The sequence below is a fragment of the Andrographis paniculata genome, unplaced genomic scaffold (genome assembly GCF_009805555.1).
Source record: "Andrographis paniculata isolate CXL003 unplaced genomic scaffold, ASM980555v1 Contig46END, whole genome shotgun sequence".
NCBI classification, from domain to species: Eukaryota; Viridiplantae; Streptophyta; class Magnoliopsida; order Lamiales; family Acanthaceae; genus Andrographis; species Andrographis paniculata.
The window spans coordinates 1,397,806-1,424,485 of NW_026137580.1; the positions used below are offsets into that span (position 1 = coordinate 1,397,806).

General features: G+C 31.3%; 4 protein-coding genes across 5 annotated transcripts; 1 reads left to right on the forward strand and 3 right to left on the reverse strand.

Annotated features, from left to right (window-relative positions):
* Positions 1–5,290: 5,290 nt before the first annotated feature.
* LOC127252369 (ankyrin repeat domain-containing protein 2B-like) lies at positions 5,291–7,326 on the reverse strand. The gene is made up of 4 exons (XM_051276523.1): positions 7,262–7,326; positions 5,816–5,990; positions 5,546–5,638; positions 5,291–5,434 (listed from the first exon to the last, which is right to left on the reverse strand). Exons 1-4 carry the CDS (start codon positions 7,324–7,326, stop codon positions 5,291–5,293), a joined length of 477 nt encoding a protein of 158 aa, XP_051132480.1.
* LOC127252355 (transmembrane emp24 domain-containing protein p24delta4-like) lies at positions 7,310–8,285 on the forward strand. The gene is made up of 4 exons (XM_051276506.1): positions 7,310–7,556; positions 7,653–7,868; positions 7,963–8,039; positions 8,126–8,285. Exons 1-4 carry the CDS (start codon positions 7,350–7,352, stop codon positions 8,268–8,270), a joined length of 645 nt encoding a protein of 214 aa, XP_051132463.1. The 5' UTR covers positions 7,310–7,349; the 3' UTR covers positions 8,271–8,285.
* Positions 8,286–8,333: 48 nt separating this feature from the next.
* On the reverse strand, positions 8,334–10,467 carry LOC127252354 (F-box protein At1g10780). The gene is made up of 4 exons (XM_051276505.1): positions 10,241–10,467; positions 9,200–9,975; positions 8,821–9,101; positions 8,334–8,722 (listed from the first exon to the last, which is right to left on the reverse strand). The coding sequence occupies exons 2-4, from the start codon at positions 9,936–9,938 to the stop codon at positions 8,486–8,488; spliced, it is 1,257 nt and encodes a 418-aa protein (XP_051132462.1). The 5' UTR covers positions 9,939–9,975; positions 10,241–10,467; the 3' UTR covers positions 8,334–8,485.
* Positions 10,468–15,759: 5,292 nt separating this feature from the next.
* On the reverse strand, positions 15,760–26,135 carry LOC127252614 (uncharacterized). Of its 2 annotated transcripts, XM_051276871.1 has the most exons (12): positions 25,662–26,135; positions 25,304–25,546; positions 24,996–25,221; positions 24,433–24,580; positions 24,065–24,172; positions 19,103–19,260; positions 18,803–18,965; positions 18,347–18,483; positions 17,409–18,087; positions 16,877–16,989; positions 16,488–16,743; positions 15,760–16,291 (listed from the first exon to the last, which is right to left on the reverse strand). In XM_051276871.1, the coding sequence occupies exons 2-12, from the start codon at positions 25,524–25,526 to the stop codon at positions 15,986–15,988; spliced, it is 2,517 nt and encodes an 838-aa protein (XP_051132828.1). In that variant the 5' UTR covers positions 25,527–25,546; positions 25,662–26,135; the 3' UTR covers positions 15,760–15,985. The 2 variants fall into 2 exon arrangements, with proteins under 2 accessions (XP_051132828.1, XP_051132829.1); XM_051276872.1 differs by lacking the exons at positions 25,304–25,546; positions 25,662–26,135 and having other exon boundaries at positions 24,433–24,588; positions 24,996–25,123.
* Between the last annotated feature and the right edge of the window lie 545 nt (positions 26,136–26,680).

Consider the following 26,680-nt stretch of genomic DNA (forward strand, 5'->3'; position numbering starts at 1 on the left):
AAATAGTTTGTTATGGGACGGAGTGAATATATAAATAAATAAATACTCTCCCCGTCCCGCATATTTTGGGCATATTATTGTAGATACGAGAGTTTAGGTATAGTTAGTAATAAAAATAATTATAGAATAAAATTAAGATAAATAAGTAGTTTAATTAAGATTAAGAAAATTATAAATTATGATACACTGTCCGTCCCCTAACAAATTATCTATTTTTTCATTTTAGTATGTTCCATAACAAAAAGTATCTATTTTTTTTTCATTACATTTATATAACACAATACTAATAAGATTATTTTAGTCATTTATATTTTATTCTTATTATATCTCAATATAATACTAATATTCTAAAATTTTGTGCAAAAAAAAACGGATATGTAGTTATGGGACGAAGAGAGTATTCAAAATATGATTAAAATGTATAATATTTTTCAAAAAAAATAATAAATTATGTGAAATGGACGAGAAAATAGAAAATAAAGACAAATTATGTGGGACGGAGGGAATATTTATTTAATTATTATTATATGGAAATGAAAAGGGGGTTTGACTCAATCAGAGGGATGGAGAAATGACTACTTGTCAATAGACAGGTCAATAAGTTTTGATATTCGCTCAATTTCATTATGGATTTTTTTTAAAAGAAAAAATTAAAATTATTTTTTGTTTTTGAGTTATTGGTCATTCATTTTTCCACAAAATAATTTCACCTTCATTGTCCTTTTTATGCATTAAAGTAGAAAATCATCATTGGAGTTTCATTGAATAAAATTGATAATGTTCGTGCTTTAAATTTTGAATATTTTTTTAGGCAAAATACTTATTAATATGATATTTTTAAAAAATATATATTCAATATATTTGTTGTGTTTTAATTAATTTTTTTTCTTTCTTTTTTTATATAAAGTAAGATATTCCCTCCGTCCCACGTACCATGTCCACATTGTCGTTTCTGTCCGTCCCACATACCATGTCATTTTTCTTTTTTGGAAAGTGATTACACACTTTAATCTCATTTTAAACTTTTTAATTTTATTTTTTTAATTTTAATTAAATTAATTAGTTATCTTAATCTTAATTTATAATTATTTATATTATCGGATAATTATTTTCACTAATAATTCTTAATTATCTACTAATTACACCCCTCCTAAAATACCGTGTCTATAATGTAACGGACAATGTATGTGGGAAGGAGGGTAAATCATATATATAATATAAACAATACTAGTATTTTGTGTTAAATTACTAATTTTTATTATACAATATAATAAAGTATAAATATTATATACATATATATATATTGTAAATCGCATTACAAAAAATATTGTCCAAGTTGACTCACCCATTAAATGTAATATTATTGTTTTTTGAAAAAATAAGGAAAAAAAAAAACTACAAAAAAATATTTTAAAAAAAAGAAACAAATACTGTGATATACAAAAAATTTACTTCGTCCATTCCACATAATTTGTCTCTATTTTTTTTCGTCCATCCACATAATTTGTCATTTTTTTAAAAAAATATGATTATCCGCTTTAATCACATTTTAAATTTTATAAATTTTTTAATCTTAATTAAACTATTTATTTATCTTAATCTTAATTTATAATTAATTTTACTAATATACTTTTTAATTACTTACTAATTATATTTTACCTAAATTCCTGTATCTACTGTAATAATCCTAAAATATATGGGACGGAGGTACCTAAGAGTGCACTGGCTTTTTAAAAACTTTGTCCTTCTTTTTTTTAAAAAAAATAAAAGTAATAATGTGATGATAAAGTAGAAATATTTGTGAAAAAAAATAAGATATTTAATGAAATAGTTATGCTATAATTGGACAATCTAAAATAAAAATATGTATACTTTCTGATCGGACGAAAAAAGTACTTCCTCCGTCCCATAACAAAGTATCCATTTTTCTATTTTAATCTGTCTCATAACAAAGTATCCATTTCTTTTTTTAATAACTATACTATCTACCTAACATTACAGATATCCTTACAACTTACAATATATTACACAAATGTCATTACATTTATATCACACATACTAAACTTTATTCATACTATATCTCAATATAATACTAATATTTCTAAAACTACGTGCAAAAAGCAAATAGATATTTACTTATGGGACGGACGGAGTATAATAATTTGTAAAAAAAAATAATACTCCATTTTTATTAAAAAAAATTTATATTAGTTGCATAGTAAGAAAATAATAAATAAATAAAATTACTTACAAACCCAACAAACCCTAATATGTTATGCTTAGAATCCGAGCATCATTACGCATTTTATCCTTTGATTCATATAAAAATATATCCTATATCTATAGAAATTTGAGAAAGACTTTGTTTTCTTTGAAAATTTATAATTTCTTTTTACCATACAATAATTAAAAACATATTATTGTTCTATATTAAATTTAACAACTATTTTAGTTTTAGAAAAATTTAAAATCGAGATATTTAAAATACAAAATTAACATATCCCAATAAGTTATTAATTTGTTTTCTTATTCTCCCTCGCCCCACTTTTAAAATTGACTCATTTTTATTTTTTTTTTGTTCAATTCAAATATTTACATTTTTTTTTAATTTTTTATAGTAACAATAGACTTTACCATCAATTACAAATATTTTTATTTTTACATTTATTTTACAATCATACTATTATTTTAACCTCTAATTGGAATAATATATTTATATTTACACAACTAAATACTTTTCAACTGTATTTCTTAATCTACGTGTAAAAAATTAATGTATACATTAGAAGTAAATGGATAGAATTTTTTTTTTTTTTTTTCTACTCAACTTTTTACTATACTATAAGATTTCAAATTTTTTTTCCTTCAAAACTTTTGATTTTTATTCAAAATATTACATTCTACAAATATTTAAGTTTAAAAATTATTAAAAAAAAAAAACACACAAACACATACACACAAATAAATAAACTCATTATTCTAATGTTTTGCGATACATTGTGCAATTTAATATATATATATATATAATAAAAATGTTCAAATTAAAGGGTTTGTTTAAATTTAATTTGAAATGAAGTGTTGAATTTGAATTTTTATTCAAATTGATGTTTTGTAAATAAAATAATATATTTTTATTAAAAATTATCCGAATAAAGAGTGTTAAATTCAATTTAAAATAAACAATCCAATAGTTTGAATAAAAATTATTTTTTGATAAATATAATAAATAAATAACTAGAGTGTGTTCTTTAATATTTGAATTTTTCATTAAATTATATTCTCTATCATTCAATTGTATGTTTATTTGACTGAACACGAATTTTAAGAAAAATAGGTAAAAATAAAAAAATTTAATTTTTTTAGATAAAGAAAAAGTAAAAAAATGGTATTTTTTTACTAAAATAAAATAATAATAAATTTAAATGACAAATAAAAAAATTTGAAAATAAATTTGGATGACAAGGATTATTAAATTATCTATAAAAAGAAATGTATATATATATGTTTTTTACAAAACAAGACAAAAATTTTCAGATTTTGGGCCTAAAATTTTTTGATTGAGTAGATTCTAAAGTAGAACTGAAAAAATAGATATGGTCCAAAAATTCGATTTTTAATATGAGTATGATCCTGGCCCGGGCCCAGGCCTATCAAAATCGGGCCATATCTGGCCCGACCCAATATTTTTAATATTATATATAATTTTAAAAAGTAAGTTTACAAATATATTAACAAATGAATTTAAATTAAAAATAAAGGGGTAGTCTAATGATTTAGTTTGTTTAAGATACCTACGAAATCATAGGTTCAATTGTTATATTTAAAAGTAAAATTTATTAAATTATTTTAGAATTAAGAATATAAACAAAACTAAAAAACTATAATGGGCTAAATGGGCCAGACCGAACTTGTTGAAAAAAGCAAAAATAACGTTGTAAATAACTTATGTTTCTTTAAAATTTATTACATAAAATTAGTGTAGATATTTTTTAAAAAATATAATTTATAAGAACTAGATTTAAAAAAAGTAAAACGGAACCAAATACTTCGAATGAGGGAGTGTTACCTCACAAATTTTTACATTATGTTTCATTTTCAAATTTTGTAACTACTCAAAAACGGTTAAAATGTTGATTTAGCTGGTTGATTAGTACACTGGTTTTAAGCAAGACATATAACATATGCTTGTTATATAGATATATATGCTATGTGGATTATACAATATGCTATGTCGTATAATTTGTTTATTGTTCTAAAATATTATATTATATATTGTATTATATTGTATAATATGCTCGTTGTATTAAAATTAGAATATATTTGTGTTACACATAATTGTATAATATGCTCTCAAAATATACATTATATATTATATTAAGATGTGTTATCGGGTATGTAGTACTTTCTTTATAAATGTAAAGACTTTGTTTGAAGCAACACTACTTAATTTACAAAGTTAAAAACTAACAATGGAGATTGTTAGACTAGTTTAAAGGAAAAATCAAACAAACAAATTAAACGATATTTTGAGTTAAAAAATAAAAAATAAAATTGTTTGGAGATGCTTTTTAAAAGTGATTATTTAGCAAAATGTACAAGTTATAACATAATGATTAAATAGTCCAAGGAAAGTAAACACCCATAAGTATGTGTGTTTGTTCGAGGGATTTGTTTGGATTTCCATTATTAATCCTATTTTTTCTTCCAAAAAACATCAAATCAAACACCTATTTTTCATTTTTTATATTATATTAAAAATCAATTTTACATTCAAAACATCACATCAATACCTATTTATATCACATCACAAAACTATTCAAATTCAAAATTTTTACTATTCAAATCCCAACTCAAAATCCAAACCCTCAAAAAAACACACCCTACGTACTGATCCTACCTTGTAACACACCTCAAATGATTATGAAGTGCATATTTATCATTATAACATCCATTCTTGAAAATAAAAAGAAAAAAAGCATACACATTTCATATAGGAATACATAAGTTCTACGAATACGAAACATTAAACTAGCAAGATTTTAAGTATAGCAGCATAGGTGCAATACGGATAAGTCGAAGTTATAAATTTTCTTACCCGTTACCTCTCATTATAGGAATGCATCATTCTCCAGCAAACTCAAAACGTCGTTTTGGTTATTGAGTTAAGCCACATCAACTGCTGTATTTCCATCCAAGTTCTGAAGAGTGCTGCACTTAGGGATGGATACTTATGCCGGTAGAAACTTTTAGGAATATGAAAGTTCATGTTGGAACTTGGAGAAGGGATTGGTTACACAGCAGTGCCATTTTTCAGCAGAAATTTGACACTGTTTTTTCTTCCATAACGGGCAGCACAGTGGAGGGGAGTTTTCTTGTTCTTGTCCAATGCATCCACCTTTGATCCGGTTTCAAGAAGAACTTGGGCACACTTAACCTTGTATGGTTCGACTGATTTGATCAAAATAGAGATGAGCAGAAACCATCAACCCCGAAAACTAATGAGGTTAAGGTTAGGAAAAAGATTATCTTTTTGGATTTAAAATACCTCTCTATATCCACAACCAAAATGCAATGTAGTTCTCCCTTCAAAATTTTCTTCATCCTTATCGGCACCACTACCTAGAGCACTCTTAAAGCCCTAATTGTTTCAGAGAAAGACAGTATAGGATGCCAATAACTTCAAATTTCCCACAATTCAAGATGGTAAGGAGATTTAAATTGTTCAGTAACTAGAAGCACTTTATTGCCTAATTTGGTCTTTTGTAACATTATGCAAATGCTATGAGAAAAACAAAATAAACCCACGAAGATTTACCTCTACGTGACCAACGCTAGCAGTGTGATGAACAATGGATTCATCATTATTTGCATCCTTTGTGTCATCCTCACCAAGAGCAGCATCATCACCAGCAGAAGCATAAACATTTTCTCTGACTACAAATTCAATTATTTCCCCCAATTTCTTGAAGACCTCTTTATCATTCCAATACCTAGTTACAACATAGTTTCAAGATAAGAAATATCAATAGAAATTTACAGTTCAATAATGAAAGATATAGTACTACACCAGTGATTAACAGAAAATGAAGAAATAGAAAACAAATATTGTCCTAACGTATGTTAATAAAACAGAAACTTGGACCAATAGGATCTTACCTCCCAATCGAAACCCATTTAATTTACAATAATTTGGACAACCTGATATGAGTCTAATTTGGCAAAGAAATAACATGTCTTTCATGGTAACCTTATACAATACACAACAAAAGAAAATCTAAAAATTTTCACCTGTTTTGACTATTAAAATTTAAAATGAAGAAGCCACTAAAAAAAGTAACTTTATGTTGCCCTCATCCAATCATGGTGTATAAAGAAGTTTTAAATATGAACTAGACTTGGTCTGGCAACCTCTTAACTAAGAATGCTTCTCCTGCTATTCATGAATTTTACTGTGGAAAATAATTATTCTACATGATGAAAAATAGTTTGAAAAATTATTTCATAAAAAAAAAAAGTATGAGAGAGAGATAGAGCAATTTTAATGAAAAGTTATCTCAACTGTCGATTTTTCATTTCTATATTTTTGCCCTATTTCTTAGTGAAAAAATCCAATATTTCTACTAATTGTACTTTTCACATTGAAATTCAACCAAAAAAAAAAAAAAAAATTGAAATTCTACCAATTTGCCCATCTTATACTTTGAAATATCATGAATCATAGTGTCTTGAATATATTTTGTTCATTTTCAAATTATTATGGTTCGTCTTCATAAGACTAGAGCAACAAAAAATTGATGAACTGACATTGACAATTTAATATACTACTCAACCTATGGAAGGTTCTAAGATGGCAGATGTTTTGCAGCCCTAATAGACAACATTATTGGAAAAAGTTAATTAAATAATAAAAAATTAAATAAACAAAAATACATAAATTATAGATCTTAATTTCTATTCTCTTTCACTTTGTTAACACAGGTATCATAATTTTTTCTGAGAAAATTATATTACACTCTTTATATTTTAAAAAAAAAATTTACAAAACATACCGTGTTTTATATATTGCGTGAGTAACACATGCGGGTCTCAAGCAATAAATAAGACACTAATGTTTTATGCATTTTTATTAAAATACAAAATGTATTATATAATTTTACCCTAATTTTTTTCTATCGGACACGTGTCATAGTTTCATTGAGTGGAATAGAGGAAGTTGAGTACAGAGGATTTCACCCCTCCAATTGAATCGCATTTACATTACATGCAGCAATGGTGAATCTGTCTGTGGCTGCGAACGATCGATCGAGAATTTTCTGTGGCGTTCATCTTGGAGATCAATTTTGGAGGAAATGGCGAGCGCAAGTGTGCTCGCGGCGACGATAATAATTTGGTTGCTATTAATAATCTCGCAGAACAGCGAAGCGATATGGCTGGCGTTGCCGGGGAGCGGTTCCAAGTGCGTCTCCGAGGAAATCCACAACAGCGTCGTCGTCTTGGCGGACTATATCGTCATCACCAACGATCACGTCCATCCTACTCCCACAGTCACCGCTAAGGTAAATTCATTCATTATTTTGCTACATCTGATAACTAAACGACAGTTTCTGATTTAATTCATTCGACACCTTCGATTCGATTGTGCATTTCGTTAGGTCACTTCGCCGTACGGAAACATAATCCACCACAGGGAAAATGCGACTCACGGTCAATTTGCTTTTACCTCGAGCGAGACTGGAAACTACATAGCTTGTTTTGCACTGGACGGCCATGTTCCAGGAGGTCATGGCGAGATCAACATTAACCTAATATGGAAGACGGGTGTTGCTGCTAAGGATTGGGAATCTGTTGCGAGGAAACAAAAAATTGAGGTTACTTACAGCTAATTATTTATATATGTATGTATGTATGTATGAATTAGTGTGTGGTGTAAAAAATGAATAATGCATAAAGTATCTGTAGTAGGGCGTAGAGCTTGAGCTAACGAAGCTGGAAGAAGCAGTGGAGGCTATCCATGAAAATCTTCTATACCTCAAGAGCAGGTAGGTCAGGTTTCATTAGGGTGTGTTTGTTTTTTATAATAGAGAGAGAGTAGGGAGCTTCTTCTCAAACCATTCTGTTGTTGCAGAGAAGCAGAGATGAGGACGATGAGCGAAAGAACAAATGCTAGAGTTTCCAGGTTGAGTCTTGTCTCCATGGGAATCTGCATTCTTGTCTCCACAGCACAGATATTTCACTTGAAGAAATATTTCCAAAAGAAAAAACTCATATAAGGTAAATTGAACTGAGCTTTATTGCTATTATGTTAATGACACATTTGAATTCTTGTCGATATGTTTTTTTGAGATGAAAAATGGTTTCATTTCTTTCGAATTTTCGACAACTCTGCAAGAATAGTCTGTCTCTGTCTCTCTTATTAGAGTTAAAAAGGTGAACGAAATAACAACACAATCAAATGGGGAATAGAGGACAAAAGAAATCCTTTTCTTCATTCTATTGAAACAATTCTGCGATTCTTGCGTCGAAACTTGCAGATATCATCAAAGAAATCGTCGGAGCTGCTATGGCAGCTCTTCATCTGTAGAATCTTTATTCTCATCTTCCTTAAATTCTTTGCATACTTTATCAATGACTCTAGAGTACTCATCTTTTGCTCGGCATTTAAAGGGGACCGAACGGTGATGACAACCTCCTCCAGAGCAGGTATGTCGAACCTCGAATCTACCTACAGAACAAGAATGCAGATGAAAAAGGGTTATTTACAATGCAGACATTTGGTTCGAAGTCGAAACAAGATTAAAAGGCAGGAAGGAAGAAAATCACATTTTTCAGGCTGTCCCTCTGGCAAAGAGCTGCAAACATTGCGCCGTGCATGTCGAAAGTATGCAGCTTCGGATGACTGTTGAAGAAGTCGACAAAATCAATCTCCGGGAAGGGATGAAAGACATCCGAATCGCCGGTGAATTCCACTTTCATGTAGAGATTCTTGACCTTGTTAGCCATATGAAGCATTTTGCTTATGGCACTCCAGTGCCATTGAACACCTCTCATCGACAACATGTCCAGTGCCGCGAGCATCCCAAATTCGACAACCCTCACCCGTCCTGTCATCGCAACAATCAGAAAAAATCTCAGTACAATAACACATCTACACAACCTAGAAATAGTAAAAGAGACACAGGGCGAGCAGGCAGACACGCACCCGAGTTGTTGGCGATCGATAGGTCCTTCAAGAAACTTGTTTCAGGAACCCGAATGTAACTACAGCCTTGCACTTCAAGCAACTCAAGCTTCGATGATTCAATCTCCAGCGAACAGTCGCCAGCTCCGAAGAAATCCAGCTTACACTGTTTAAGGTAAGGATTATCTATCAAAACAGTCGTTAATCCTTCGCAGCCACGAAGCAATAAGTAAGTCAAATTCGGACAAGCGTGGAGCGCATAAGACAACGCAGCATTCGCCAACCGAGCGCCAACAATTTCAAGATTCTTAAGCCTGTCGAAAACATCCCATTTCGGAGCACGAACCATCAACACACCCCAAAGCTTAAGGGACTCTAAATTTCCAGCAGCCCTCAAGCAATCCAACTTTGAAGGGATTTCATCATGATCGGATATATTGTCGAGTCGAAGCTCAAGTTTACTTAACGAACATCCAGCAGACGACAGCCATGAGGCTAAGCTGGAGCTTGTGAATGGGCAGTAGACTACAAGCTCCTCTAGCTTTACAACATATGAAATCATTCGACAGAGCACGGCATCCGGAGTGTCGCCGCTGCCATTGCTGAGGCGATCGAAGAGGCCTCTGGAGAAGAATAAGCTCCTCAAATATGGAGTTGAATCTTTCCATCTTTTTGATACACAATTACAAGATGCTACATCTCTTGCATTACTGATTAGGGATAAAATGTGCTGAACTATTGCATCCGGCAACGACTCCATTTGAAATTTGTCCAGCAGATTATACACAGATTAAAGACTGCAGAGGTAACCAGAAACTGAAATAAATCAATTCCATACACTATTGTTTGTTCAAATACCTAATGGTTAGCTTTAGTTCACATGAGATTTGTAGATCTACGAAACCCTAGAATTCAGGTAATGAACGATTAACACAAAATCGAAGTAAAAGAATTCACAGTACCGACTATTTTATCCGCAGATTTAACAAATTCAGTTTGGATAGAGAATCGACGCAGGGGAACAAGATAAATCAAAGAAATGGAAGAGAGATTGCGACTCACCGGAAAAGGTCGATTCAGTTCAACTGGAGACTGCAGGAGCGAAAGCTTTTGGCCGCAGACACAGAGCGTATGGTGAGTTGGTTATACATACAGCGTCATATATAGGATTGGAGGGAGGTATTGCGAATTGCAGAATTGTGGAAGGCGGCGAGATTGAGATTGAGATTGAGAAGAAGGGGAGTGAGGGAGATTTCAAATTTTGAATGAATTTCCAAATCACAGAGAGGGAAGGAGACTGAGAGGGGTTTTTGTATATTTCTGTTTTTTGTCTTTTTTTTTTTTTTTTTTTAATTTTCTTAGAAAGTGCGCTGTGTCAGTGAACAGCGATGCAAACGGATTTTGATTTTTGATTTTTGAAACTTACTTTAGTCTTTAAGCAATTTTGACCGTTGGAGTCCGCCTTTAATGTGAAAATCATTATTTTATTTAATTTATTATTTTAAAAAGGTATTTTCAATTATTGTACCATTAATGTTTTAGGTTTTCACAAGCTTATTAATAATTCTTTTACCTATCCGTATTTTTTACTCCCTCCTTTTTCGTGCAATTAGTTATCTCTCTTCGACATCTAGTTTAAGAAATATTGTATTATGCAGTTAATTAATTTAATTAGTTAATATAATAAAACTTATTTTAAATATTTTTTATTTGATAAAATATTAGATTAAAAGTTTAAATATTTTTTATTTTAATTTTTAAATATTAAATTTTTTTTATTTATTGAAATGATTTAAAAATAGTAATAATAATTGTATTTATGGTAAATTAATGTATGTAATTAGATAAATAATAATAATAATAATAATAATTTAAATGTAATTAATACAATAAAAAATGTACGGTTTTATTCTTTCTAAAATTTTCGCCAACATATTTTTCAAAAAAGTTAATATATTACGTATATTCATTATTTCGTATACAATTTCTTATACTAACATAAAAAAATTTCTTTCCAACAATCTCACAAAACACACATCTTACATAATAACAATTTTACTTAAAAATACATAAATTTTTCGAATTTGATTGCTGTTAGAAATATGTCGTTATGCCACATCAAATGTAATGTTACATTGTATATGGTATCAAAAAATTTGGTATGATATTTTACCGTACCAATGCCGTACAAATATTTTGGTATACCGAATTCATGAATAAAAATATTGAATTACGGAAATAACGTACATACTCATAAAAAAATATAAAAAAATATTATAAATTTTCGGCACGATATGCTTTTGTAGTATAATAACGATATACATGATATTTTCGGTATATATAAATAATAAAAAAAATCGATGTTTTTGCATATACCGGATATTCGATATAATATCGATATTTTTTTAATAATCTAAAAAAATTTGTACAGTGTATCATATAGTTCAATATACTTTCTCAAACTGTCTCTAATTGAATTATATATACGGTATTAGAATATAATATTTTACGTTAAAATATCAAAATTAAAAATAATTTTATAATTTTGCATGATAAATAAGTTTATTTTTTAATTTTTTTGAATAAAGAAAAAAAATTCAAAATCAAATTTCATTTTTAATTAATTTTTGGGCCATAATTTTTCAAATCAAACATCAATTTTTTATATTATATTAAAAATTAATTTTAAAAAAATAAATTAGATTAATACTTATTTATATCATAATAAATATTTATTTTATTTTTATTATTCAAAATTTTAGTCCTAACTTCTAAATTTACAACTAAATAAATAGTAAGAGTGTGTTTGATAAACAATTTTTTCAAGAACTTTTAGCTGTGACCAATAAAGCATCTAATTTTGGTGTTCGGTAAATTAGTGTTTTCAAACTTATAGAGTCCAAAAAGGCTAATTTTGAAAAAACTGTATATACCAACGTTTATTAGCTTTTTCATTTTAATTTTTCTTATTTCTTATTTGCCCTTCAAATTTATTAATTCTTTTACATATATTCATATATTTTTTTATTACACTATTTATTAATTATTTAGATATATTTTCTTCTAATAATTTATACATTCATATTTATAAATTTAAAATAATTATTTTTTTATATGTCATTTATCTTATTTATAATTTTTTTAAATTTTTAGAATAAAGATAATATAAAAATATTAATATTATTGAATCAATTATATAGCTTTTTTATCACATAATATTTTTATTAAAAATGAATATATTTATTTAAAATTATAAATTTAATGTAAATATATATTAATTAGAAATTAATCTAATAAAAATACATATGTTAATAATTTTTGTTATTTTACATTTATACTATTTCTAATGAAAAAAAAATATATTTTTCAATAAACTTGCATGATTTCTTTACAAAATATTTTTAAAATAATAAAAATAAATATCTTACTAAAATTTTTCTAATTTTAAATATTAATAATAAAATTTTAAAAAGTCTACCCACCGAAAAAAACTCAACTAAATATTTTGAAAATAAAATATAAAATGTCATTAATTATCATTTTATATATAAATAGCTAATATCAAACGGCTATTTTACCAAACACTTTAATACAAACAGCTAGTCGAATCAGTTAGTCAAATCAGTTAATTGAATCAACTAACAGCTAACAGCTTATCGAATTAGTTAATTGCTAAACACACCGTAAAACTAAATATTTTAGTAAGTTAATAGAATATGGTTAAATTTGTTAATTATAAGTACTAGTTATTAATTATTACTATAATAAGAAAGTTGACTAATTTGATAGGACAACTAAAAAAAATAGACTAATTTGATAGGAGGAAGAGAGTATTTTTTATACAATATATTCTTTTTCTTTGTCCTATAACAATAATATATTATTTTTTCTTTTTTATTATGAATTGTTCATGTCGTAAAAAAAAATTAATTATATACTGATACACCTTAATATTAATTTTAAAAATTGTATTTTTTAATCTTGATACATTATTAATTTTTTAAATTTAATTTTAAAATGTCTTACTTTGAAACTAGTTGTATAATGCATAGTATCATGTTTTAAATTTTTTTATATAATAGAAAAAACATGAATTATAGTTTTAATTTAAAGAAAAAAATATTGACTCAAACATATCATAAATAAATTTATACAGTATAATATAAAAAACAAAAAAACAAGAATTGAATTTAATTTTGTAAAGGAACAAAACGAAAAAGGTAAAGAATGGTAAAAAATATTAGAAAACTCTCATTCATCGATTCAAAAAGATAACATAAAGATCCTGTAAGGGATGGCTTGGTGGTGGTGTAGGAGTTGGATTTGTGACCATGAGGTCATGGGTTCAACCCCCGATGCTTCAGATCCACCTGCCACAAATGGTTCGCTTAATGTGACTTTTCAGCTGGGGGTTTATCTAAAAAAAAAAAGAACAAGTTTAATTTTCTTTCCAAGAATATAACAACATCGAACTAACTAAAATAAATCTAGTGTTTGATTGGTCGATTGATCAGCATTCTCTTATTCTTAAGCAACCCTTAAAGTGTTGTTGAAAACTAATCATACAAATGTAGGTTCTTGGCACCTTCACTTAAATCGAGCACTATAACAAGATCGATAGGATAGGATAGGAGCAAGTTGCAAGGGATGGTCTATATGTTCCAATTTTGATGATGCTCGACATCTCCTGTTTTCTGCTGCAAGAAGTAGCAGCATGAAAATTAATCCATTCGAACAAAAACTCTTTCGGTTCGGTGCAATGTAAGAAAAGTAATTTCAATGCACCTTCTTAGCCTCGTATTGAAGGAAGCTAATTAAGTAGATTGGCATAGAGCAATCAATCTCGTCATATGATATTATTTGCTTCGACCCGTAATCGATCATTTAGTTAAGTCCAATTAATTGAAAGGGAAATTTATATTGGATCTGTTTGAAGAGCTGGCTAGTGTTGAGTGAGTGAGTGAGGATGAAATTTGGTTGACATATAATAACTCTTTTGTTAGTCGATCTCTTGTATTAGAAAATGAATAGCATAGAACAGACTCTCAAATCAAATCAAGTATTTTGGACATAAATTGTTGGTTAGAGACTTGTGGAATGACATTTTATTTGATTTTAAAGACTATTAATTATTATTATTTTAAAGTAAAAGTAGATAAAATGGGGTTATACATATAGGATGGAAGAGATTTCTTAATTTTTGATAAATTCTCTATTGTTTGATGCAAAAAAATAAAAATATCTTAATTTTTTTTTTTTTTTTTTCGTTTAAGTAAGATAAATCAAAATTGAAAAATAAATTACTTTTTTTTTTCTCTCCTCTGCGGAGAAATAAAGATAAATAAATTTTGTATACCTAATTATATATTAATAATATTGTTATTATTTTTAATTTATTTTACTATTTGTCTTTTTTTTAAAAAAATATATATTTTTTCGATTTCATAAAATTCATATCAATATTATTGTTGTTATTATTATCATTATTAAAATTTACTAATTAAATATAAAAATATTTATTCATAAATTTTTACTTTATCGAAATTTTTTTTATTCATGGTTTTTCATAATTACTTCATTTTTTTTATTTTTCACTCATAATATGCAATCTTGTTTAAATCGATTCATTTAGTTTGTTATAATATTTTTTGCATTTTTCAACATGAAAATTTTCTGTTATACCAAACAAATAAATTAATTCCCTGTTTAATTTATTTTTTCTCCAAACTTTTTTGTATTTTGTGTATCAAATACAAAGAATTTGAATATATATATATATATATATTTTTTGAAAAGTAAAGATATTGTTAGTTTCATCGAAATATGAACATTAAGACAACACACAAATCAACCATTGCCCTGCCTAAAAAAAAAATGCATGCCAATTTCAGAAATAAAACCCAAACATACCTTCTCTTTCATCGGCTGTTTCAACTGACACTTCGTTTGGTACCGTTAGAAATTTTGGAAAAAATCGATAGACTCAAATATAAATAATCTAATCTATGTATAAAACTAAATCTAAATATAAATCTTTTAAATTTAAAATCAAATATTTAAAATATATCAACCGCTACTACAAAACATTCAAAAGTTTCAGCCTCTTCAAAGCCGAGCCACCAAATTTGGGAGAACCCTTGCACCTCTTTTTGCCTATCCGTCCGCCAAAACATTTCTTTCTCTAAAAATGTGTTGAACCTAGGCGAAAAATCTCCTAATCTGGTTGTGAACATGATTTAGAACATGACTGTGTTCATGATTGCGTTGAAAATATGGACAGAAACATGACCGTCCTCAGAAGTATAGGGTAATCAACACGGTCGTATCGGCTGTCTGGAACGCCCAGTCACCTTCTGAATCATCCAACACGGTCGTGTTCAAACCAACACGGCCGTGTTCAATCCCAATCAACTATTTTGGGACTAAAATTGATAAATTTTAATTTGAGCAAGACCAAAATTAATAATTTTTTTGAATTGAACCAAAATTGATAATTATGATATTGAATGGGACAAATATTATTTTTGCTCCTAATCTTAATATATAGAAAAACCCCAAAATTTAAAGAAAACAAGTTCGTGTCAACTAAACTGCTTTTTCTCGCTGAAAACGCTTGCATTTCATCCAAATCACCACCTTCTACCCAAATTTCTATTATATATACGGAAAAAAAAAAAAAAATCAAAATCAGATTAGAAACTATTCAAAAAAAAAAACAAAAGCCCATTAGACATCTTGTTCTTGCATACCAAAATCCTAAGTCTCATTATACAAAAGATAATTGAGAAGCCAAAAATTCCAGGCTTATTAATCACTGTACCTCGGTTTCGGTTTCGATCCATCCGACTTTACGGCGCTGGTTCCGTTCACTTGTTTCCTCTGGTCTTTTCCCATCGACTCCTTGTCCTCGTACGGCAACACCACAACGGGAGCTGCAGGCACTGCATCCCAGCGCTCCTTGAGAAAGCTCATGAATGCTATCACCATTTGCTTCCGGAACTCTAGCTCCCTTGTGAAGAGATCGAAGATTACAACTGCAAGAACATACTTGAACGGGACAAGGAGAAGAACAGTCGAGCCCAAAAGTAGCACCAGCGCAACCTCGGTTGTCACCTAAAAGCATTTCATGATAATAAACATGTCGAGCTCGGCACATAGCCAATTTGTATAGAAACTTCAAATTAATGTCGCATCCAATTTTTAATCCCACCTATCTATGTAGTAAGATTTATTACCTATTGAAATGTAAAGTGTAATATTTATTTACCTCTTCATAACCATATCAAAGATTACGAGATGGAAAAAATACCTGAGGGTGTCCGGCAAGAATGATAGAGCGTATCTTGAGCAACACGACGTTCACATTCTGGAGATACTTCTCCACTTCGCGGATAGCCTCTTTTACGGCTATGATTTTCTGGATTGTATTTGATGGAGGCTGATCGTATATGGTAACCCTCCCGAAAAATCTCCCAAGACGGCCTTGCTCCTTGAGGCCTTTCAGCAATAACATGCCAGCTGACACCACCATCAATGTCACTGGGAATGTGTATGCCAGCAAGTTTCTAATAATAATCGTATAATGTCAGTTTTAATGTTGAGATAACCAAGGAAATGTATGTACTAGGTGGTCGAACAGTCCAGAAGTTTCCATCTATGAGGACGAATACTCGAGCCTTGAATATACGAGAAGCATACCTGAAGATAACTGTATACAATAGTGCAAGAAAAGATGCTGTCACAAAGGGATCGTCCCATCGCCTAAGTCTTTCGAAATTTCTTGCCATGATGGTCATAGGAAGAATGAGTTCCTAAAGAGAAAACCAAATGATCAGAAAAAGCATGTCATGTGATGATAAAGAAACATAAAAAACAAATGCGTGAGAAGTGCATAAAAGAAATAGGGAGGCTACCAATATATCTACAGTCTATAAAAATAAACTTACAATTTAGATCCTACAATAGATTCATTTGAATTTTAGTCATCAATTCAAATTCAATATTCATCAAGGCAAAGTCCTACAACATTTTTGGACTTCTAAATTAGTGAAAACCGATCATAAAAAACTTTGAAGTAATTGTCACCGTTTTTTGCATTCATCTTTCTCAGGTCAAAAAAATTGTGAGAAATAAATTGTATCAAATAGAGTCAACATCTTATCAAATTATGGGGTAAAAAAAGAAAAACTACTACTTTGCTGTGAATAAAATGATTAGAGTTAATTCTAACCTTAAAAAGGTCGATGTTGCTTGGAATTCCTTCAATCATTGCAGCATCGATCGTAGCTTGTGTTTTTTCAGCAGCCTTGGACTTATCTCTGCACGTTACTGCTGCCTTTTCAACTAGACTCATACCGGCTACAATAAGGTTTTTGTTAAGCACAAGTCCTTGTCTAGACGGTGCATTCTTCCAAAAGGCCAATGAAGCATTCGAGCCCCATGATGATGATCGCATCCATTTCCTCAAGTAGATGCTTCCATCTACATCGGAAATGTGATTACTACTTGCAGTGGTCCCATCAGGATGTTGGCCAGATCCATTGGGGCCGAAGGAAGTTTTCTTAATTACGGGACCACCCCAGCAATTAACAGAGAGCGTTTGTAGAACGATATCTCCGTAAGGAGCGTTGCTCAAATACGAAAATTGAACAAGTTTGGTGGGATCATCTAACGACTTTCCCATATACTGAAGAGCTTGAAGTCGAGCAATTGAATTAGCAGCGTGAGAAACAGCCCGATCTTTCCCGCGGTGAGCGCCATATACATCGAAGACAGATTGATCGCCATCCCTGGGTCCAAATTCTCTTATGAAATTGTGCAAAGAAATAACTTCATTGATGCATGCATACCAGACATCCCGTCTCATTTCACCTCCCAAGTCAACAAATTCAAGCACCAAAGGTCGGGACCTGTTGCCAAAAACATATGCAAATAAACTAAAATCAAATAGTCATTGAATACCTTGTTCATCCGCAATTATTTTTTCCTTTTGATTAGAGGTTTGTTTGCAAAATTATCATCTTATTCAAGTTTTAACCTTGACTCTGAATTTAACCAGAAGTAAATGGCAGAAAGTTGGCAAAATTGAATTTTCAGAAAAAAATTTAAGCTCGCAGAAGTCGGGACTAGAATTTAAGGCATCAAGATAGGTTGGAGAAGCTTACTCACTCCGGACCAGATGTGATGGAGAGAGCTGAGTCGAAAAGATTTGAATCTAAAGGTCCAACCCTTGTTTTCTCTACTCTAGACTCCATACGAGTAAGATCCAGCCTTACCGCCTCTCTCTCTCCCAGCAAGCCGACTGCCTGATAATATTATTAGCATTGTGCAGTATACAAATCAATAAGGATCACATTAAACAAAAATTCCATCAATGTGCGGTATTGTACTTACCTATAACATAATTAATAATGCCTAATGCCCAATTTAACAAGGATCTCTCTGCTCTCAATCTTTACAAACATTTTTTAATTCTAGAACATCAAATGTTTGATTGCACCTTCTAGTTACCAAGCATGCATTTTCTTGTTGAAAAAAGTTACACAAAAACCTACAAATAAAAGATTATAACTTTTTATGGAATGAATATGCAATGTTAAGATAATTCAACTTGTGTAGCAGTACCTCAAAGTAAAGTGCCCTGTCAGTCAACGTGACCTTTCCCGGCCATGCCATGTTCTTGTCCCATTTTATTACTGGCTGCTTTCGACTAAAAGCAAGGCAGAAGACTCTTTCCTCGGAATAGGAAGTCTCCTGAAGTGAATGAGCTTTCCGACTTTCATGGACTCTACAAAATGAAGTTAAATTTATTATTGTATCTCACAAAACTTCGAAACCATATAGCAAAAATAGTTGTACTTGCAAGGTGCGAGACTATGAAATTCCACATGCATTCACATAGTATGAAATTCCACATGCACTCACTTGAGAAGTTCGTTGGTGTATGTGGTCCACATGCCGAAAGAGATGCCTTTCTTGTTGCCTGCTAGGGCTTTGAAAAGATTATGTGCAGTGGGGCAATCAGCCAGTCCAGCAACTGCAGGTGCAATGCGAATGAATGCCTCTTCTCCCACAAGCTTTGTCTTTGGGTCCATGATAACATATTTTCATTAGGACATTTACCACTTGAGAAGAGATAATTGAGAAAACTCAACCCACAAGAGAGAAAAGAAAAGAAAAAAAAAAAAAAAAAACATAGGGTAGAACAAAAATAATAAACTTTACTCCTAGCACGAGAACTAAACCAACAGAGCAAGCCACCTTCAACCAAAAACTATCCCCTATGACCTAGAAAACCCTTTTATATATATATATATATATAAATATATATAACCTAGATGGACCCTTATATATATGATCTAGATGGACCCTGATAGATAAGGATTGAAAAGAGCATGAAGTTAAGATTATAGTCGTTAGAGACAGTTATGAGTTGTCTAGAACATTAAAGATAATCTTCAAGTGCAGGCTGACAAACACCCATACCAAAATATGAGTCGCCCGACACCACACAGAAGCTCTATTTTCTGACCAAGAACATGATTAGGGTCTCGAAAACAGGGTCAGCCACGACGGATCTATCAACAATTCTTCTTAACCTTCCGATCATCCTTCAGTGGCTCGATTTACCCACCTCTCCCCGAGGAATTGGCTGAAATGCGAGCCAAGGGACTGTTTTCCTTGCAAGAAACCATGCATCCTAAGATATGAACGCCCTCCAAACAATTGCAAGTCATGGTAGTTGAAGAGGGTGAAAAGCTCTTAGACCTTCAACAGTTAAAAATGTTATGTAATTGGGCAATAAGATTGGAAGGAAGAGCATCCAGATGTATTGATAGAAGGGACCTTAGCATTTTTCTCTATGAGGGCTTCTCGAGTCCACAGACTATGTGGCTGCATGAAGTTGTGTAAGGAAGAAAGGTAACAATATTAATCGACAGTAGCGCTAGTCACAATTTTATATCTTCTTCCTTAATATCCACACTACGGCTAACACCCGATCATATAAAAAGATTTGTAGTTCAGTTATGGGATGGACGAAGACAGGAATCTGAAAGGTTATGCTGGGATGCTGGAGTCTCATTGCCAGGCTGCAAGGTAACAATCAATTATTTTATGTTTCTCCTTAAAGGTGTTGATATTATTTTTGGTATGACTTGGTTAGTAACGTTGGCCAGGTCCAAACAAATTGGGAAGTTCTAACTATATCCTTTGAGTGGAAGGGCAGCCAAGTAACGTTTACAGGTGACCAAACCCTATATCATAAATCATAATCCAATCACCCGAAAGATGTTGGATCGAGCCTGTGAGAAAGAAGATAAAAGGAAGAACAAATTGTGCTTAAGTAGGTGGGACAATCAAATGAATAAATAACTAGGCTAAGCGTAGCTTATTTTCAATTCCGACACTTCGACCTTGGGGACAAGGATGATTTGAATGGGGATAGAATTAATAGAGAGCATGATAGAAAATAGCATGGAGTTATTAAAGAGAAAATGAAATTTCAATTGTTGCTTGTATATCGACGAGGGGGATGGGATTACGCAAGTTGTTCATAGGTTTAGATTTTATTTATTTGTTCTCTTATTAAGAAATTATGGGTTTGTTCCCTTTGTGTTTTTGGATGAATGTTTTTTTATGTTAGTGTTAGAATATGAAACTGAAATTCTCTATTTCAGTTATTCATAAGAATACGTACATATTTATAGTGATATACAAATCGTTAAATAAGACAAGAATCCTATGAATCTCTTAAATAAGATAACTATCATAAATATAATATATTGCTTCTAAATATATTTTAACACCCCTCCTCAAACTCAAGATATGATCGAACAAACTTGAGTTTATCAGAAGTGACCGAAAAAGATATAGCCGAGATCTTCCACATACGAATTTGAATTCGCCAAAATTGACTGAGAGTGATGAATTCGTCCATTGGATCAGAGTCAGAAGCAGAACTCTCAACACCGTTAGTGTTGAAAACAGGACTCGCTCGCTCACAATGGAACTAGAGCCGAAAACAGGACTCGCTTACTCTATAGAGCTAAAATCAGAAATAGGACTCGTTCGCTCATAATAGAGTTAGAGTCGGAAACAGGACTCCCTCGCTCTCAATAGAGTTTGGGTCGAAAACAGGACTATCAACGGCGTTAGAGTCGAAAGTATACTCTATCAGTGGAGTAGTAGAGACAGAGACGACATGAAAATAACAGCATGATCGTGGATAGAAGCAAATGCATAATAAAATATAAAAATATATACGGGATATAACGGGTTATGGAGGTACCCGAAGAGAATTTGGCTCTGATACCATATTAGAATATGAAACTGAAAATTTATAAGAATACGTGCATATTTATAGTGATATACAAATCGTTTAAATAAGGCAAGAATCCTACGAATCTCTTAAATAAGATAACTATCATAAATATAATATATTGTATCTAAATATATTTTAACAATTAGATATAGATAATTGTGTTAGTAAAAAAAAAATAATATTTTGTGTTAAATTATTGACTTTTTGTTAATGAATAAAATATATAATATATATTGTGCTAATGCGTGCATATTGTATTCTTTTAATAATATTTGTTGAGAATCGTGCTATTCAAAAATACTAAATAAGCAAAGCCTATGTTTTGAGTTGGACTAGTCCCTTGGTTATTACTTATTAGGTAGACTTATTTTATTTTTTAGTAAGTAGGATATAGTAGAAGTATTTAAAAATACTATCTAGGGTTTGGAGAATATTATTCTTTGATTCTTGAAATAAATGAGTATGGTGGCTTTTGGGCAAACAATTGATTTGGCTTGATTGTTTATATTACTTTTATCTTGTTTTAAAAGACCTTTATAGATTTGGGTCCATTTACATTATTGACTTATGACACATTAAATAAATAAAAACTCAAATAAATTAAAATAAAATAAAACAAAAGCCCATTCTACGGTCATCAACCTTGTATCACAATAAACACTAATGAACTGTCTTTTCTCTTCTATTATGAACTCTATTATTGTTTAATGGACTTATTTTATTTTTAGTACGTTGGGTTTAGGTAAGTATTTAAGGAGTAATTAGGTTTTAAGACTATCATTTTAGAATTTTGGAAATAAAGTAGCGGCTAGATTTTGAGCAAACGGTAGGTACCGTTTGCTCGTTCTTGGATAAACGATTGATATTGTTTGATTTTCTTATCATTTATTTCATTCCTATAAATTGCTCGAACCTGCTCGATTTCGTTCCCGCCATTATGATGAGATCGAACAGAAGAGTTTAGGAAATACTCTCTCCTTCCCAAACACCATACAACATTTGTGTTTGGCACGGGAATTCAGGTAGAAAATATTAAGTATGATAATTTGAAATAATTTGGATATTAAGTGATGTGTTGGAGAGAGAAATGATTATTTTTGTTTTTTATTTGAGTGATGTGATGAGATAAAGTGAAGTGTATATTAATATATATTATTAATTATTTCTAAATTTGAAAATATTGCACTGAATTTGGGACAGGATGTTTGGGACGGAGGGAGTAATATTTAAGGAGTAATTAAGGTTTGAGACTCATTCTGGAATTTTGGAAATAAAGTAATTGTCGTTTGATTGCTCTAGGGCAAACGATTGATATAGCTTGATTCTTCTTATCATTTATATTTTGTTTCTATAAAGTGCATTCTTACCTAATAGACAAAACCCACCAATTGTTGGTAGGTACGGTGCACTCCCGCATGTCCACCGAGTGGGTGTCATAAAATTTATGATACCCCGCAATTGGGCGGTTGTTTGGTCAACTTCCGTGTGTGGATGAGCTAGTATTAGGCCATCGGAAGTTTATTAGAGATTAAATAAATTGAATAGACTACTTGTGTCAACAATATGCACATTCCTTTTCAAGAACCTTACTGAAAGAACTCTAGAGTTAAGCGTGTGCTTGCTCTAAAGTAATTTGAGGATGGGTGCCCCTGGGAAGTCTCTCAGGGTGCAGAAGCGCACTGAAAGAACTCGTATTGACTTGTGGGGCCATTCTACGATCCCGACACGTCCGGTCTTGCATGGCTTGCAACCGGGGTATCACAAAATTTCTCCAACATCACTATCCATAGGGATGTCGCCATTTACAGCAAGTGAGCCCGATACAACAATATTCCTTGTCGATATTCATAATCGAAATACGTTCTCTTATAATATAGTCCTGGATAATTGCCTACAATTCGAGGTAAGATTTTTGCTCATAGAAACCTCCTATAAACCGATCATCAAACTTAGCAACCAATATATGGGAGAATTCAATCCAAGAGGCGAAGGCATGCATTATACCAGTGGGACCAATATAGTGCCTCATCATCCATCACCATCCACGCAAGACTCACTTTGATCTCCTCAGGGACGTTGTGCATTAAAATCCTTTGTCGGGACATTTCAGGTCCCTTTAACATCCCCCACCATGCATTCTACTCCTAGTATGCCCCCAATCTTTGTAGACGAGCCAGCCGCCTTACCTCATCACACCATAGTTACTTTGGTTGTTTCCATTTGATGGGCATAGTAGAGAGCCTTGTGGAAATAAGTCAAGAATCATATCTCTCGTGGCCGTCGTTCTGAGTAAACCTTCGTCTATGTCCACTGCTTATCATGGACCCTAGTAGATATGGGTCCATGTACATTATTGACTCAAAACACATTAAATAAATAAAGACTAAAAAATAAATTGAAATAAAATAAAACAAACGCACATTGCAAAGTCATCAACCTTGTGCTACAATCAACTCTAAATGAACTAGGTTCTTTCATCATCTAACATAAACCTGAAGATCACCCAATCTCATATCAAATACACTCATATTGAAAACGAGGAACAATGGGAAACCATAAGCTACCTGGAAGGTGTTTCTTTCCTGTAGTTTACTTCGATTGTCCCCTACATTTCTATAAGGATTACTCCAACCAAGCATCGTTATAAAAATTAGTTTCTGAAACTCTGGTTCCTGAAAAATACATCAAAAGATCAAGAAGTGTCAGATTCCAATTTTCAACTAAAAATCATGACATTCAAAAACCAAAAGATTTGTCAAGTTTATTGAAGAAATTTTAAATATTTGTTCTTATGTGTTTGTTAAACTTTGATTAGTTTGAGAAGGTTGACATTTACTCAAATCAGCACCAAGAGTGCATTAATAAAGTCATCAGATCAATTCATTAATTAATGAAGAACCATGTTTAAATATAGAACAGTAGGAATACACACTTTGAGGCTAGGATGAACATCGGCATTATTCCTCGACGAAAACCTGAAGCAGCAATACTCCACCAAATTACGTGGATCTTTATAAATAGACTCTGGAACAAGTGCTTTGAATATATTCTGCATTTTATTCCCGGTCAATCCATTCATCCTGCATATCTTACATATGGAAAAGGTTAAAATTAATTCCTTTATATCAGCAAGATAGAGTGTATTGTTCATCAAATCTCGAGCTTTTCTAAGACTAATACATGAAAGAATAAAGTATCTCACGAAAATGTTTAACAAGCTCCAAACTTTGTAGAACAGCAACAAAACAAGATCACAAAGGAAAGCTCAAGTAGATCCAATAAACAAGTTGCTTAAATCGACTCAAGGAAAAATTTATCATTTCTTAAAAGTAATCCTACTTGTTTTCATAAGAATCTTGATGTTAGGTTCAAACTTGACTCATTAAATATAAGCACCCTTGTTAGGTAAAACCATCTATCAATCCAGTCATGTTTGAACTATTAATTAAGATTTAAAAGCCTAAAACATAAAATACTGAAAAACGGTGCATTTACCGGCTAAATTGCTCGATGGAAATGATGGCAGCCTCGGAAAGCTCCCCTCCAGGGGTTCTGGAATCAACAGTCTGTTCAACAATCAACATATCCTCCATCATCTCTTCATTCTCATTCTCAATTGCTGGCCTTCTGTCATGAACAGATTTAACCAGCGGAGTAGCCACTTTATGCAGAAAGGTTTGTGTCTTCGACAGCCACTGGCTCCACGATTCTTGCACAGCATCTGTCAATCAAAACAGGGATAACTTCATGATACAATATAATCCGAGCATAGAACAAATAACAATTCAAAGTCAGGAGCCCACGTGTGTCCACTATATCATCGAGCTTCCTCCAATTCCTGTCGACCAGAGATTGCTCCACCAGCTTGAACAGCTTATTGTCCGAAGAACTGGGAGAATCCGAAGAAGAACCATCCTTCCCACAGCACACAACCTTCTTCAAGTACAGCTTAGGCTGTTGGTATGGAAATCTAGGGGAAGAACAACTTATTTGAGGGGATGCTTTAACGGCGAGTTTTGAAAGCATCTTGGATTCTGCTCGTCAGCCTTCAATAACAATTTACAGAATAACAGAGATTTATTCAAGTGTGCTCACTTGAATTAAAACCATGAATACTGGACAAGCAAAAGGTTCGATAGAAAAGGGGAAGAGGACAAATACCTATTCGAGTAAGTGCTAATTGGATGGATGGATTATTGAGGAGTTAGGAAAGGGACTAAATCGAAGGACCATTTTTCGTAAGGTGGTGAACTTTTCCTCGCCGCAATTTTTCTCAACATTTCTTCGGCAGCAGCGAAGAACTCCAACAGTGAAAACTCGTGTAACTCGACGCCGTTGTCTGAATGTCCAAAAACCAAAATCAAATTTGGCTGCCCTGTAGGGTGTAAAGTATTGGGACAAAACCCTAATTGCACGGACATGAATCTGCTTAGCGCAGATGAGTGGGGATGGGATAGAAAGAATGAATAATAATAGGCTACAATTGTACCAAACTTTAATGCTATTATAGGAATAATTTATGAAAAGGACGCGAGGCACCGCCGCATCGTCGTTCGCCGCCGGTGGCTCCAATTCTGCTACTCCGGCAAAGATCAAATTGAAAGATCGACTACATTGGAGGGGGAAAATACAGTATGGGGGTTAGATTTGAGTTACTCCAATATTCAAGGTGTGTTTATTTAGGATGGGTATGTTCGGAGTTTTGGATTTTGAGTTGGTATTTGAATAATAAAAAATTTGAATTTAAATAGTTGTATAATGCGAAATAAATAGGTGTTCACGTGATGTTTTGATTATAAAATTAATTTTTAATATAATGTAAAAAATAAAAAATAGATGTTTGATTTGATGTTTTTTGGAAAAAAAATTAAATGAATAATATAAATCCAATTCAATCCTTCAAACAAACACACCGATGCTTATTTTTTTTAGGGTATGTTTCTCCAACGAGGATTGGCCCAAATCTGTTATTTTAGGGCGCAAAATCTGTTGTTTTTTTTTTTTTTTTTTTAAATTTAAAATTTTATTTAATATTTATTATAATTAAAATAAAAAATATATATGTAATATATATGCTATTTGGTAGAGAATAAAATTTTTATAATACAAATAAATAAAAATTTTAATATATATATATATGTTGGGTATAATATAAATTCATAATTAAATATAAATTTTAT